The following is a 14814-nucleotide window of genomic DNA, read 5'->3' as shown; positions in this document are numbered from 1 at the left end:
AATATCATTGTAAGTTAATAATACTAACACAGACACTTGCAAACATGGTAGCATATTTAACTACGCTAGCTTGATTGCATTACCATAGCACGTACAAATACGCATGAAAACAATTGTACAGACATCACACATGGGACGTTTAATAAGTATGAATACTTTTAGTTTCATTGTAAAACTTACAACAGTTGCTCAGAGTGATGAATAAAGAATCCTGTCAAGCAGAAACGCTATGGAAAAATAGTAGATGAAACGTGACCTATACTTCTGGGTCAAAACACAAAACAGGAAGTGGATTTTCAATCTGTAGCACCTGCAGTGAGCGAACTCGTCCAAAAGATGGCGCCATCGCACACACACCTTTCCAGTGTCTCTGTTGGTGTTCTATGAAAACTATTTGTTGAATACAAAACACTACGGCCTAATTTATGGATTTTTCTTCGCTGATGCGAAGAAAAATCCATAAATTAGCTGCACCATTTTATAAGCCGCGGGGTTCAAAGCGTGGGAAAAATGTAACAGCTCACAGTCGGAAAAATACAGCATGTTGGTGTATTTTGTTCATTCTGATGACTTGCGTTCATTGGAACCATACAGGTGTTGCAGATAGGTTCCACAATGAATTGTTAATTATTAACTTCAACAGCAGAAGCTCGTATGCAAACTTTAACATGAAGCATTTTGAATTACAATTATTGAAATTCAATGATTTGGATTTGCAAACAGCTAAAATTCTGCACCAAGCAAACTATAACTGCTACCCAACAATGTACAACAATTCCTCTCAACAAAAGAGGATAAATATATACTTTAAAAAAATACCTTAAAACATTTGTTTGGACATACAACACTTAAAACCTTTAGTATGTCAGCATGTGGAATTAAATTATGGAATGGATTAAGTAAGTAAGTCAAAAAATGTACTAATATGATTCAATTTAAGAAACTGTTCAAACCTCAAAATGTTTACAAAGTGCAAAGACGAATAATCCTAATAAACATTATAAACTCTATTGAAACATTTACAGTTTTTTATTTCATTATGTGAAATACAACTTGTATAACTTTTTATTGAGAACATTACTATTTATTATTTATGGATGTCATTGTGTACAAAATGGGAACAGGAAGTGAACACGTGTGAATTGGAAAAGGGGTAGGATTAAATAAACTCAGCCTTGTACTATTCCTTTTTGTAATTGTACATATGACTTTTTGTTTAATTCACTTTAGGGCAGTAGTCAGTTTTAAAATTGGGATAATAGAATAAGATAATACAAAACAATTTGTCTGCTCACAATAATCTTTTTCTACTATTTAAACAAGACATGATGAACGCAATAAATTACCGTTGTACGCGGTGGACCCATCAGTAATTAACTCGCCTCCTACATCCGACTCTTCAATTATTCGACTATTTGAAAACGGTGCAAGTGTGTTCAATAAAAATGTACAGTGCAATCCACGGGTTGTCTGACTCACATCGACATGTTTGCTTCGTGAAAAAAAGAAGCTAAAAAATGCCATTTGGAGTTAGCACCCTCTAAGCATCCACATCAAGGTTAAAAACAACCCCTTTAAAATCAGATACTCAAAGATGGATCTTCAGTCTGGATGCTGTGGTCTCTAAAATGCAATTTACTTGTGGCTTTGACCAGGGACAATAATTAGTTGTTTTTGAACCTACAACAGGGATGGAATTCATGTGGCCTAGGGGTGTGCATCTCTATATAAGTCTAGATACATGGGTTACGATATGTTCACTAACATTTTTAAAACATGACAATTAGATGCAGATGGAATGTTGCAGGGTTATTTTTTTTAAAGACATACTGTATTAATCCTGAACAAATAGTAGAACTCATTACTTCGGTGCATTGCAATCCATACATTTTAAGAAAAGAACATGTAAACAAAACACTTTTGGAAAAGCTACCAGGTAATTACTAGAGATGTCTGATAATATCGGACTGCCGATATTATCAGCCGATAAATGCTTTAAAATGTAATATCGGAAATTATCGGTATCGGTTTCAAAAAGTAAAATGTATGACTTTTTAAAATGCCGCTGTACGGAGTGGTACACGGACTTAGGGAGAAGTGCAGAGCGCCAATAAACCTTAAAGGCACTCATATTTACGGCTTTTCACACACACAAGTGAATGCAAGGCATACTTGGTCAACAGCCATACAGGTCACACTGAGGGTGTCCGTATAAACAACTTTAACACTGTTACAAATATGCGCCACACTGTGAACCCACACTAAATAAGAATGACAAACACATTTCGGGAGACACATCCACACAGTAACACAACATAAACACAACAGAACAAATACCCAGAACCCCTTGCAGCACTAACTCTTACGGGACGCTACAATATACACCCCCCGCTATCCCCCCACCCCACCTCAACTCTGCCCCCCCGACCCCGCCCACCTCAACCTCCTCATGCTCTCTCAGGGAGAGCATGTCCCAAATTCCAAGCTGCTGTTTTGAGGCATGTTAAAAAAAAATAATGCACTTTGTGACTTCAATAATAAATATGGCAGTGCCATGTTGGCATTTTTTTCGATAACTTGAATTGATTTATTTTGAAAAACCTTGTTACATTGTTTGAAGCATCCAGCGGGGCATCACAACAAAATTAGGCATAATTATGTGTTGATTCCACGACTGTATATATCGGTATCGGTTGATATCGAAATCAGTAATTAAGAGTTGGACAATATCGGAATATCGGATATCGGCAAAAAGCCATTATCGGACCATCTCTAGTAATTACTGTTGTTTACTTAAGTAGCACACATTAAATGCTGTGTGCTGTGCATCAAGTAGAGAGGTGTTATACCAGCCCAGTAGTCCAACTATGGTATTACAATCTGTCAAGTTATCATCAATTTACCAATTAAGATGTTTAATCGCTGGTCGCATCCACAACTGGCTGCAGTAGTAGCAGGTGTTTTTTCACACAGCTTTATGGCGACAAGTAGTCATCATATTTGCAACAAAAAAAAAACATATCATCTGACGCGTACAAGTCATTTGGGAATTGTTTGGCTCTGGAGTTAGTTTGGTAGTTTGAGGAGGCCGTGTGTCCCGGAGGCAAGCACAGAAATAGCCCCAGAAGGGTGCACCGTGCAGGGCTGCCCTTTATAGAGTGCTGGCCCCTGGCTGGCAAGGCTCCATGGAGGTGAGTGTTTGTCGAGTGCACGGTAAATATGATTGCTCCTTTTCTTCTCAATGACAGCATCTCGATCAATTTCTGTGACTTTCCGCATATGATGTTGTTTACTTCCGCGTACCCAGAAGTTCGGCGGTAAAAGTTTGACTCCGGTTGGCTGTTCTGCTGTGTCATGTTTTATGTGTTGCAGCGGCACCTGAATTAATGTTTCACTGCGCGGTGTCATAATTATGCCTGTCAGATGGATAAAAAAGTGCAAATATCAGTATTATTTGCCCAGAATTCAAACAGTCTGCTTGGACCGACCCAATAAGGAACCGGTACCTAAAAATACTGTCACCCGGTATACATACCTATTCGGGGGCGCATTTAATGTTAAACCCTTCAGTGTTGCCCGCCACGTTGTACTGTTGATGCCGACTTCTCGATAGATGTCTTCACTGAAGTCTTACAAGACCAGAAAGGTCCTATTTTATAACAGATCTCCAGTCAACCGATTCATGACACTCCAATTGACCGATTCATATACCGTATTTTTTGGACTATAAGTCGAAGTTTTTTTCATAGTTTGGCCGGGGGTACGACTTATACTCAGGAGCGACTTATGTGTGAAAGTATTAACACATTACCGTAAAATATCAAATAATATTTTTTAGCTCATTCACGTGAGAGACTAGACGTATAAGATTTCATGGGATTTAGCGATTAGGAGTGACAGATTGTTTGGTAAACGTATAGCATGTTCTATATGTTATAGTTATTTGAATGACTCTTACCATAATATGTTACGTTAACATACCAGGCACGTTCTCTGTTGGTTATTTATGCATCATATAACGTACACTTATTCAGCCTGTTGTTCACTATTCTTTATTTATTTTAAATTGCCTTTCAAATGTCTATTCTTGGTGTTGGGTTTTATCAAATAAATTTACCCCAAAAATGCGACTTATACTCCAGTGCGACTTATGTTTTTTTCCTTCTTTATTATGCATTTTCGGCCAGTGCGACTTATACTCCGGAGCGACTTATACTCCAAAAAATACGGTACATTAGGGTATATTAGATCGATGCATAAGCTCGCCAAACGATGTAATCCTATCTCTATTGTTAAAATCGATTATCATTTAGTACCAATTCTTTTTTACACCCTATAATGGCCCCCATTCCTGGGTGTATCTCATATGAGAGGAAAGGAGTGGGTTAATCATTTTGCAATGCAATCTGCTGAAAATGATGGAAAGCGCCACTCTACATAGCAACTGTCGTTGTAGTAAATAAAAGCAACACATTTTGAGATAGTCAACACTACAGTGCCATCTGGCAGCCAAAGTGGAAAGTGCACCACCCAAATTTTTCACGTTTTATGTGTCAGGTAAACCGTGACGAATCCCTTTCCTACTGTATGGCAGTTTGTTTCCATCATGTTTCTCTATTTGTACAAAATGATGTCATGCATACACATGACAAGTTAGGGGGTTTAGTTGGGCATGCATGACTTCATGCTCCATGGTATTGGTACTAAACACTGATTTATTTTTTTCAGGTTAAATTTGAGCTGAATGATTATCCCTTATGTGATTGTAGTTGTGGCACAAAACCTTCCCCTTATTCTAAGCCCCTTCGGAAGCATGCCTATTGCAAAGGACCCCTGGTATTGCTGATCCCCATTATGAGATGATTGAAGCAAATAGGCTTATAGGCAACTTTTGATATCACTATACCAGTGTTTTTCAACCACTGCGCCGTGGGAGATTATCTAATTTCACCTATTTGGGGTAAAAAATATTTTTTCCACACCAGTAATTATAGTCTGCAAATGATGTGTTGTTGTTGAGTGTCGGTGCTCGGCAGAGTAACCATGTAATACTCTTCCATATCAGTAGGTGGCAGCTTTGTTGTGATCACAATATGCAGACGACAGCGGGAGGCAGTGTGCAGGTAAAAAGGTATCTAATGCTTAAACTGAAAAATAAACAAAAGGTGAGTGCCCTTAAAAAAAGGCATTGAAGCTTAGGGAAGGCTATGCAGAATTAAACTACAACTGAACTGGTGACAAAGTGAAGAAAAACAGAATGCTGGACGACAGCAAAGACTTACAGCGTGTGGAGCAGACGGCGTCCACAAAGTACATCCGTAAATGACATGACAATCAACAATGTCCCCACAAAGAAGGAAAAAAACAACTGAAATTTTCTTGTTTGCTAAAACAAAGCATGTGACGGGAATAGCGCTTAAAGGAAGACATGAAACTGCTACAGGAAAATACCAACAAAACAGGAAAAGCCACCAAAACAGGAGCGCAAGACAAGAACTAAAACACGACACACGGGAAAACAGCAAAAAACTCAGGGGTGATGTAACAGGTGGTGACAGTACACCTACTTTGAGACAAGAGCTACAGTGTTGCATGCTTAGTTATGGTTTAAAGCCGTATCCGACGACTTTTTATTGTCAATATCGAGTTTCATATTTTAATGATTTCTGCTGGTGGTGTGCCTTTGGGTTTTTTCAATGAAAAAAATGTGCCTCGGCTCAAAAAAATGTTGAAAAACACTGCACTATACGATATGGCTGCCATTCCAATATGTGGCAGCGTGGTCAATTCCATACACCTTCTGAATACATTATAAGGTACCTTAAGACGCACTAATGTATTGCAAATGGCACATTAATGTTCGGAACACAGCTCTACTTTTCGATTTGTTGTGAGCTACATATTTTTTAAATATATTTTTCCTTTGTGTTTTTGCTCTTACATACCATTTTGTTTTGTCAGAAATAATAGGTCACAGTAAATAGGTTTTTCTTCTATACTTTCAGAGGGTTCACGGAGGAAATGTTTTATCTATCTCTTGCACTTCACAGCACATTTTTAGCAAAGCCGTTTTCTCTTGTCCTTTTTTTTTGCCGTTGAAGTCAGCATTTTGTTTGAGTGACGCCATCAGCCTGACCTCTAAATGCCAAATTGCAAAATCCAGTTTATCTTCATTCAGGCATATCTGTTTGCTTGCCATCTCAACCTTTTCCGCATACAAATGATCTCTGTATGTGTATGTTTTTTTTTCACGCATCTGCTTTTCTTTCTTGCCATCAGCCCCTAACCCTTGTGAGGAGAATGATGGACGCGGTCCTTGCTCGCATATGTGTCTCATCAATTACAACTCTATTGCATCCTGCACCTGTCCACACCTGATGAAGCTTTCAGCCGACAAACAATCCTGCTTTGGTGAGCATAAACATCATCACTTTTCATACTTTCTTATGACAGGGGAAATGTAGAGTAGGATATACCGTAGTGTTAACCGTTACAAGGCACTGCTATACGTACTGACCAAATTCAGTGACCATGTACCGATTGATGGAAAATCAAACTGTACCAATTTTCAATAACTCGGTTGCACGGGATGTTGCAGACTCGTCCCATCTCAAGCACTTGGGGACCAAACAGGTGTATTCATAGCGGACTGCCTCGAGGTCATTTTGAAATGTTCTATGTCAAGAAGTCAATCTTGCGTTATAGAAGGTGCTCAAACATAAATTTGCAAGATAGCTTAATGCTAACCCACATACAGTCGTGGTCAAAAGGTTGCATACACTTGTGAAGGACATAATGTGATGGCTGTCTTGAATTTCCAATCATTTCTACAACTCTTATTTTTTTTTGTGATAGAGAGATTGGAGCACATACTTGCTGGTCACAAAAAACATTCATGAAGTTTGGTTGTTTTATGAATGTATTATGGGTCTACTGAAAATGTGACCAAATCTGCTGGGTCAAAAGTATACATACAGCAATGTTAATATTTGTTTACATGTCCCTTGGCAAGTTGCACTGCAATAAGGCGCTTTTGGTAGCCATCCACAAGCTTCTGGCAAGCTTCCGGTTGAATTCTGACCACTCCTCTTGACAAAATTGGTGCAGTTCAGCTAAATGTGTTGGTTTTCTGACATGGACTTGTTTCTTCAGCATTGTCCACACGTTTAAGTCAGGACTTTGGGAAGGCCATTCTAAATCCTCAATTCTAGCCTGACTTAGCAATTCCTTTACCACTTTTGACGTGTGTTTGGGGTCATTGTCCTGTTGGAACACCCAACTGCGCCCAAGACCCAACCTCTGGGCTGATGATTTTAGGTTTTCCTGAAGAATTTGGAGGTAATCCTCCTTTTTCATTGTTCAATTTACTCTCTGTAAAGCACCAGTTCCATTGGCAGCAAAACAGGCCCAGAGCATAATAATATCACCACCATGCTTGACGGTAGGCTTGGTGTTCCTGGGATTAAATTGAGCTGTTTGGCCACAATACGCAGCAACATGTTTGGAAGAGAAAAGGTGAGGCCTTTAATCCCAGGAACACCATGTCTACCGCCAAATATTAACATTGATGTATGTATACTTTTGACCCAGCAGATTTGGTCACATTTTTAGTAGACCCATAAAAAAAAAACTTCATGAATGTTTTTTGTGACCAACAAGTATGTGCTCCAATCATTCTATCACAAAAAATAAGAGTTGTAGAAATTATTGGAAAGTCAAGACTGCCATGACATTATGTTCTTTACAAGTGTATGTAAACATTTAACCACAACTGTACAGTGGGTTGTAATTTGCCTCATTCCTGTGAAAATCCTGCGTGTGACTAAAGCTTTAAGGAGTGGGACTATCAATGACTAACTGCAGTGTGCTCAAACAACCACCAGGTAACATTTCTAAGCAGATTATACTGTATCATCTCTTTTTGTTTTGGACTTATCAGGTCGGTAGTGTATTTTTCACTCACGCTTTAAGTAAACAATGAATCAAAAATACAACCTCACATGCTACTTATAAAGCATTGGCAATTTTACTGATTTCTACAGCTCCAAACCTGGTAATCAAAACTACAACTCAGATGCATGTCACAATCAGACAGCTGGTACAATACTTACATTAAAAACTAAGGCTTTTAAACTTCACGAGTTAACTCGTGATTAATCACACATAATTGTCACATTAATCATGTACACACTTAGCTAGGCGGTCAGATATCAGATCAATGTATACGTCAGTACAAAAATGAGTGAGGAGACTGGTGTGCTGGCTGGTAAATTTCACTCTAAAATACTGCCTGAAAGAACCTTAGATAAAACTGTTTCCAGGTTTTGCGCAAAACAAATGAGATGCATTCAAGTAACATGTTTAAAAACGTTCTTTGATGACATTCTAAAGATGAAATTGCATTTGTGTACAAATATATCTATTTTTAAGCTAATTTTATTATGCGAGCGAGTAATCACCTGTGATTAATCATCACATTTCCAAATGCAATTGATCTGATTCAAAAATTGTATAATCTGACTGCCCTATTACAGTACACTTTGTAGGACAAAACCAATTGTGGTTATGCTCCTTAGAAAATGTTTTGACGATACAAAACCAATAAACTTGATTTGTTTATCATCTTACCAGCTTTGAAAAGGTTCCTCCTGTACGTGCGCCGGTCTGAAATCCGTGGTGTGGACATGGACAACCCTTACATGAATGTCATGACAGCCCTGACAGTGCCAGACATTGATGACGTCACAGTAGTGGACTATGATGCCCATGAGGAGAGGATCTATTGGGCTGATATCAAAACCCAAACCATTAAGCGGGCGTTCATCAATGGCACTCAACTAGAGACAATCATTTCATCAGGTGGGATCATTTAACCATATCTGTACATGTGTGTACGTCTGTGTCCATTGAAATTCTGGCATTTTTGAGTTTTTCTTGAGTACTGAGCAAAAATAAAATGCTGTCATAATAAATCACTGATTTTATTAGCAAATGTGTCAGAACCAATTAATATGTAATTGCTACTAATTGTGTTTGGACTACCTGTCATGTCCTCTTTTTGACATAATGTGTCTCCAGTCTCAACACACTACTTTGTTAAAATTAGATTGTTGTCTTTTTATGCATGGTTTATTTCAGCCAAAACATGCATGCATGATATGTGTGTCTGCTTTCTGCCAGACATAGTGAACTGTCGCGGTCTGGCTTTGGACTGGCTTTCCAGGAACTTATATTGGCTTAGCTCTGAAAATGACGAGTCACAAATCAATGTGGCTCGCTTTGATGGGTCCCTGAAGACTTCCATCATCCACGGCATTGATAAGCCAAGGTGCCTTGTAGTACACCCCGCCAAGGGGTAAGTAGATTACAGATGTCTGTCTACTTCATCACTGTGTCATTCTCAATGCAGAAAATCAAGAACCCTGACTGCAGACCAAAAGGGGACAGATCATTCACATTATTAAAAGCTTCTCAGGATAATCTAAATCGATTGGCTTACATTCAAATTGAATTTGCAATGATTCATTCTGATAAAATAAGTTGTATCCTGTGACTCGTCTAACTGTTTGCCTCTCCTTCAGGAAAATCTATTGGACAGATGGCAACACCATTAACATGGCCAACATGGATGGAAGTAACAGCAAGGTCCTCCACCAGAACCAGAGGGACCCTCTGGGTCAGTAACACAGCAATGATGAGCATTCTCTATTAAAAACAGCAGAGCACTCCTTTAGTATTGGGATCATTGACTATTGTGTTTTTGTCAGTAGGATCTTAAAAACAGTACATACCATATAGAGGATCTTTGTCTTGTGTTTTGTAAGTGGGTCTTTAAAAACAGCAAAGTGGCCCTGTCATATACAGGATCTTTGACTCTATTTTTGTCTGTAGGTTAGTAAAAATAGCATTGTGGCCCTGCCATGTACAGTAGAGGATTTCCGACTAATGGTTTGACATTGCACCCCCATATAAAGGATTTTTGACTAGCGTTTTCATAGTTGGTCCTTAAATACAACAAAGTGGTCCTGCCATATACAGTTGAGGATCTTAGACTTGTGTTTTTGTCAATAGTTCTTTAAAAACAGAACAGTGTATCTGTCATATAGAGGATATTTGACCCGTGATTTCATAGTAGGTCCTTAAAAACAGCAAAGCGGTCCATTCAATAGAGAATCTTCGACTCTTGTCTTTATCAGTCGGTCCTTAAAACAGCAAAGTGGTCCTGTCATATATAGGATCTTTAACTAGTGTTTTCAGTAGGGCTTTAAAAACAGCACATACCATTGTAGAGGCTCTTTGACTAATGTTTTTTGTAGTAGGTCCTTAAAAACAGTCCTATCATGTATAGGATATTTGACCCGTGTTTTGTCAACAGGTGTTTAAAAAGAGCAGAAACCATTTTAGAGAATATTTGACTAGTGTTTGTATAGTAGGTCTTAAAAAACAGCACAGTGGTCCTGTCACATATAAAACGTTTGACTCACGTTTTTGTAGTAGGTCCTTACGTTGCCCACTGTACCTTAAATCGGATGAAGCAACTGATTCGATATTTCCCGCCAATTTTGCTTGCAACAAAAGAGAATCATGTATAAAGTGAGAAGCCATTATTATGTAAATGTGTATATATGAAGTCATCAGATAACAACACAACTGATTTAGATTTGCTTTGGCCCCATATATCAATGTCCATGTCCGCTTTTTTATCATCAGCTCATCAGCTCTAAACCAAAAATGATACAAAATTACCCATATCAGACAGTCATCTTTAAACCCCAGAATTGGATCAGAATGGAATTGCCATACTGTATATGTAATATACGAGTAAATAAATTAGGTCGATGTTAAGGTCAACATTTTCAGGATTCAAGTCAAGTCTCTTTTGAGTTCAAATTGTTCCAATTTTTGACAATATTTCTCACACTTACGAGGGTTATTTCATAGACGTGTCTTGATGTAATACAATAATACAATACAACACTGAGATTACAGCCTTGAATTTTGTCCGACACTGACACCAATTCAATACTATATTGGCAAAAACCATACCTACTTTATTCTGTAGTCAGGGTCTTCTGCAGGTTTAAACAAGTCACATTTTAGACTACTTAAGACCATGATTAATACAATTTAAGACCCATTTTACATCCATACTGTACAATAAAGTACAAAGACAGGAAGGAAAACTGTTTTGACTAATTACAGTAATGGAAATACATGCAAAACATAAAGTGGGAGTCAATTAAATACCTTTTGTGAATTTAAACTGCAAAAACCAATCCAATGTAGGTCAATATACTGTATTATAAGATATATAAATGTTGTGTTACAGGTGATAAAGTAAATTACTGTAATATATAAACTTCTCATTAATACGTAATTGTATTTTTACAAAAAGCCGTCGGCCATTAAAAAACAAGCTGCAGTCCAAAAATGGCCCCTGTGCTGCACTTTAGACATCTCTGATGTACAGTGTTTCTTCTAAAAAAAGTGAAGACATAGACATGATAAGTTTAAAAAAATTAACATTGATTATTACCTGATGTGCAGCATTAATAGTTCAGACTTGTGATAATCTTCATCTCGAGCTGGACAGTGACGGCACACTGCTTCCATCTTCTGCACTCATATATGTCAGTTTACTTTAAATATTACATCTATATCGGACTGATATCCCATATAATTATCGGATCGGTGTCCCGATTCTATAATTCAAGTAAAGTAAATTAAAGTAAATTATAGTAAAGCTATTATTTTACTCGATCCAATCAAAAGTTCTAAGTTTATTATAGTTCTAACTTACACTACCGTTCAAAAGTTTGGGGTCACATTAAAATGTCCTTATTTTTCAATGAAGATAACTTTAAACTAGTCTTAACTTTAAAGAAGTAAACTCTATACATTGCTAATGTGGTAAATGACTATTCTAGCTGCAAATGTCTGGTTTTTGGTGCAATATCTACATAGGTGTATAGAGGCCCATTTCCAGCAACTATCACTCCAGTGTTCTAATGGTACAATGTGTTTGCTCATTGGCTCAGAAGGCTAATTGATGATTAGAAAACCCTTGTGCAATCATGTTCACACATCTGAAAACAGTTTAGCTCGTTACAGAAGCTACAAAACTGACCTTCCTTTGAGCAGATTGAGTTTCTGGAGCATCACATTTGTGGGGTCAATTAAACGCTCAAAATGGCCAGAAAAAGAGAACTTTCATCTGAAACGCGACAGTCTATTCTTGTTCTTAGAAATGAAGGCTATTCCACAAAATTGTTTGGGTGACCCCAAACTTTTGAACGGTAGTGTATATTTGTCATTAGACTCCATACGGAAGCGCTGGAAACTACAACATGGCTGACGGTGTGAAGACGCTGTCATAGTGGAGGCACGTAAATTAGACCGCCCACAGAGCCAGTCAGGAAGTGTCTTGAAGATGCCCTGTAAAACATAATCTATGCAAAATTTTGACCAAAAAAACACAATAAAATGTTATGTAGACCACAAGGGGGTGTTTTAAATGTAGGGAAAAAATTGTTGAATCTGACTTTTCTGTACTTGAACGTTACTTGTGACTTGCACCTCTGTATACATTAATATTCATTAGGGCCCCAAGGAAATGTTTCTGTGTTCATCCCCTTTATTATTAAGTTTTTTTTAGAAATAGTTCATGCAAACAGAAACTCAAGATGTTTTTGGGACTACCCAGCTGGCACGAGACATTGATACAACATTGATTATACATGCATGTCCTTTAAAACAGACTTTCAAAACAATGTTGCAAAAATGTTGTATTTGTAATTTGAGACAGCGTTGATGCCCAATGTTGGATTCACGTTGCTGGTTGGGAAATTACCAAAATTCAATGGTCAAATCAACATCGCAACTTGACATTGAATGAACGTTGTCAAAAAAGCACGTTGTTTCAACGTTTTATTTGTGTTGTAGAATATTGGTTGGGAAATGATCAAAACTCAAATGGTCAAATCAACGTCAGAAACCAACATTGAATAAACGTTATCAAAAAGCATGTTGTCTCAACGTTACGTTTGAGTTGCTCGAAATCAGGACCTAATTCAACAAGTTCTCAACGTCGTCTTAATGTCTTGGGCCTGCTGGGTAAGATCTGGCATGGTGTAAACCCTACAGGGTACTTTTAAAGACAAGGGTGAAGACTATACTAGCAGCAACCAAAAGGTCATGACGGTCTGGCTAAGTATGTACATTGAGAAAATGCAATTATGTCAGTTCATTCATCACAAAATCATACCTTCTAGTCTCAGACATATCTATGTTTGAAATGTAGCATGCAGCTTATTCCTATGACAGGCAAGTCACTGTATTGCCTTTGCACACATGCAGACATACAAGGCATGTTTACCATTTGAATGTGCAGTGAACAAAACAAAAGCCTTCCAATAATGGAAGTCTGTTCTCCTATTTTGCATAATGATGACAAAGAAGGCTCTTCAACTGTTTCGGGATTCAACGTAAAGTGCTCAAAGTGAAAACATATTCAACTCTGCCAGCTGGCTTGCACATTTACATTCATGAAACAGGCGTGATTGTGACAGTTTTGTGAGACTATTTACGTCAATTGGTCATATTTAAATAGAGACAAAAACAAAAAATAATCTTGGATGATTTAACTTTGTTTTAAATGCATCTAAAGTAATGATCCTGTTTTGTAGACTGTCATTGACTTTAAAGCAGCTAACCCAAATGCAGAGCTCCAAAACCTAAAACAAACTCAATAAGCCTTTCAATGTTTTTGTTTATTTCTAACGGTGTTCATTGTTGACTCAGGTGTAAGGAGGTTTTCTGTGAACGGCAGGCTTTCAGATTAAATTAATACCGGTATTGCCAGTCAAAACGCAGTATTATTATTTTATATATACAAAAATGGTCCCCCATTGGTCAAGGTCAAACCGCACCATCAACACTATTGTCCTGTCTGCATGTCTTTATCCTCCTGGGTCTGTCAGCATCTTGCACTATATTTCACTGGCTTCGTTTATGATTATGGGGTGGACCTGGGGACAAAACTAAATTAATGATGCGTTGTGAATTTGAATTTGCTATAAATCCCACACACAGTGGGTAAATGTCCTAAAGTCCGCTACTGAAATAGCTTTCAGTTCTCGTCATTGATGGTGGTATTGTGAAATATGGCCATGTCAGCTTTGAAGTGGATTTAAAAGCCATGCAGTCCCTTTTCTGATCATTTGTCTTCCTGGTAGGATGTTTTATAACGATACCTTCCACAAGTGTGTGTTGTATAGACCCAGAGTGTTGCATGGCCAACACTATTAAAACATTTTAAAGGGGACCTAAGATGTTTTTTAAAACTCTTCCATCCTGGTTCAGATAATATGTATTGGCTATACTTTTTTCTCTTATTGTCTTATTGCAGGGCACCCAATGTTAAAGGCCTACTGAAATTAAATCGTTTTATTTAAACGGGGATAGCAGATCCATTCTATGTGTCATACTTGATCATTTCGCGATATTGCCATATTTTTGCTGAAAGGATTTAGTAGAGAACATCGACGATAAAGTTTGCAACTTTTGGTCGCTGATAAAAAAAGCCTTGCCTGTACCGGAAGTAGCGTGATGTTGCAGGTTGAAAGGCTCCTCACATTTCCCCATTGTTTACACCAGCAGTGAGAGCGATTCGGACCGAGAAAGTGACGATTACCCCATTAATTTGAGCGAGGATGAAATATTTGTGGATGAGAAACGTGAGTGTGAAGGACTAGAGTGCAGTGCAGGACGTTTTTTTTTTTCTCGCTCTGACCGTGTTTTAGGTACAAGGTCTCA

The 14814-nt window shown here is 37.9% G+C and overlaps 1 protein-coding gene across 1 annotated transcript in view; it reads left to right on the top strand.

Moving 5' to 3' along the window:
- Positions 1-14814, top strand: part of LOC133663276 (low-density lipoprotein receptor-related protein 1B-like) — an 872326-nt gene that overhangs the window by 543960 nt on the left and 313552 nt on the right. The window contains 4 exon segments of the mRNA XM_062067630.1: positions 6280-6411; positions 8632-8859; positions 9181-9355; positions 9582-9676. Of these exon segments, the coding sequence (XP_061923614.1) occupies positions 6280-6411; positions 8632-8859; positions 9181-9355; positions 9582-9676 (630 nt within the window).

This window comes from Entelurus aequoreus, linkage group LG13, assembly GCF_033978785.1.
Source record: "Entelurus aequoreus isolate RoL-2023_Sb linkage group LG13, RoL_Eaeq_v1.1, whole genome shotgun sequence".
In the NCBI taxonomy this organism is placed as follows: Eukaryota; Metazoa; Chordata; class Actinopteri; order Syngnathiformes; family Syngnathidae; genus Entelurus; species Entelurus aequoreus.
The sequence above is the reverse complement of the archived record's forward strand: the minus strand, read 5'-3'. Positions and strand labels throughout refer to the sequence as shown.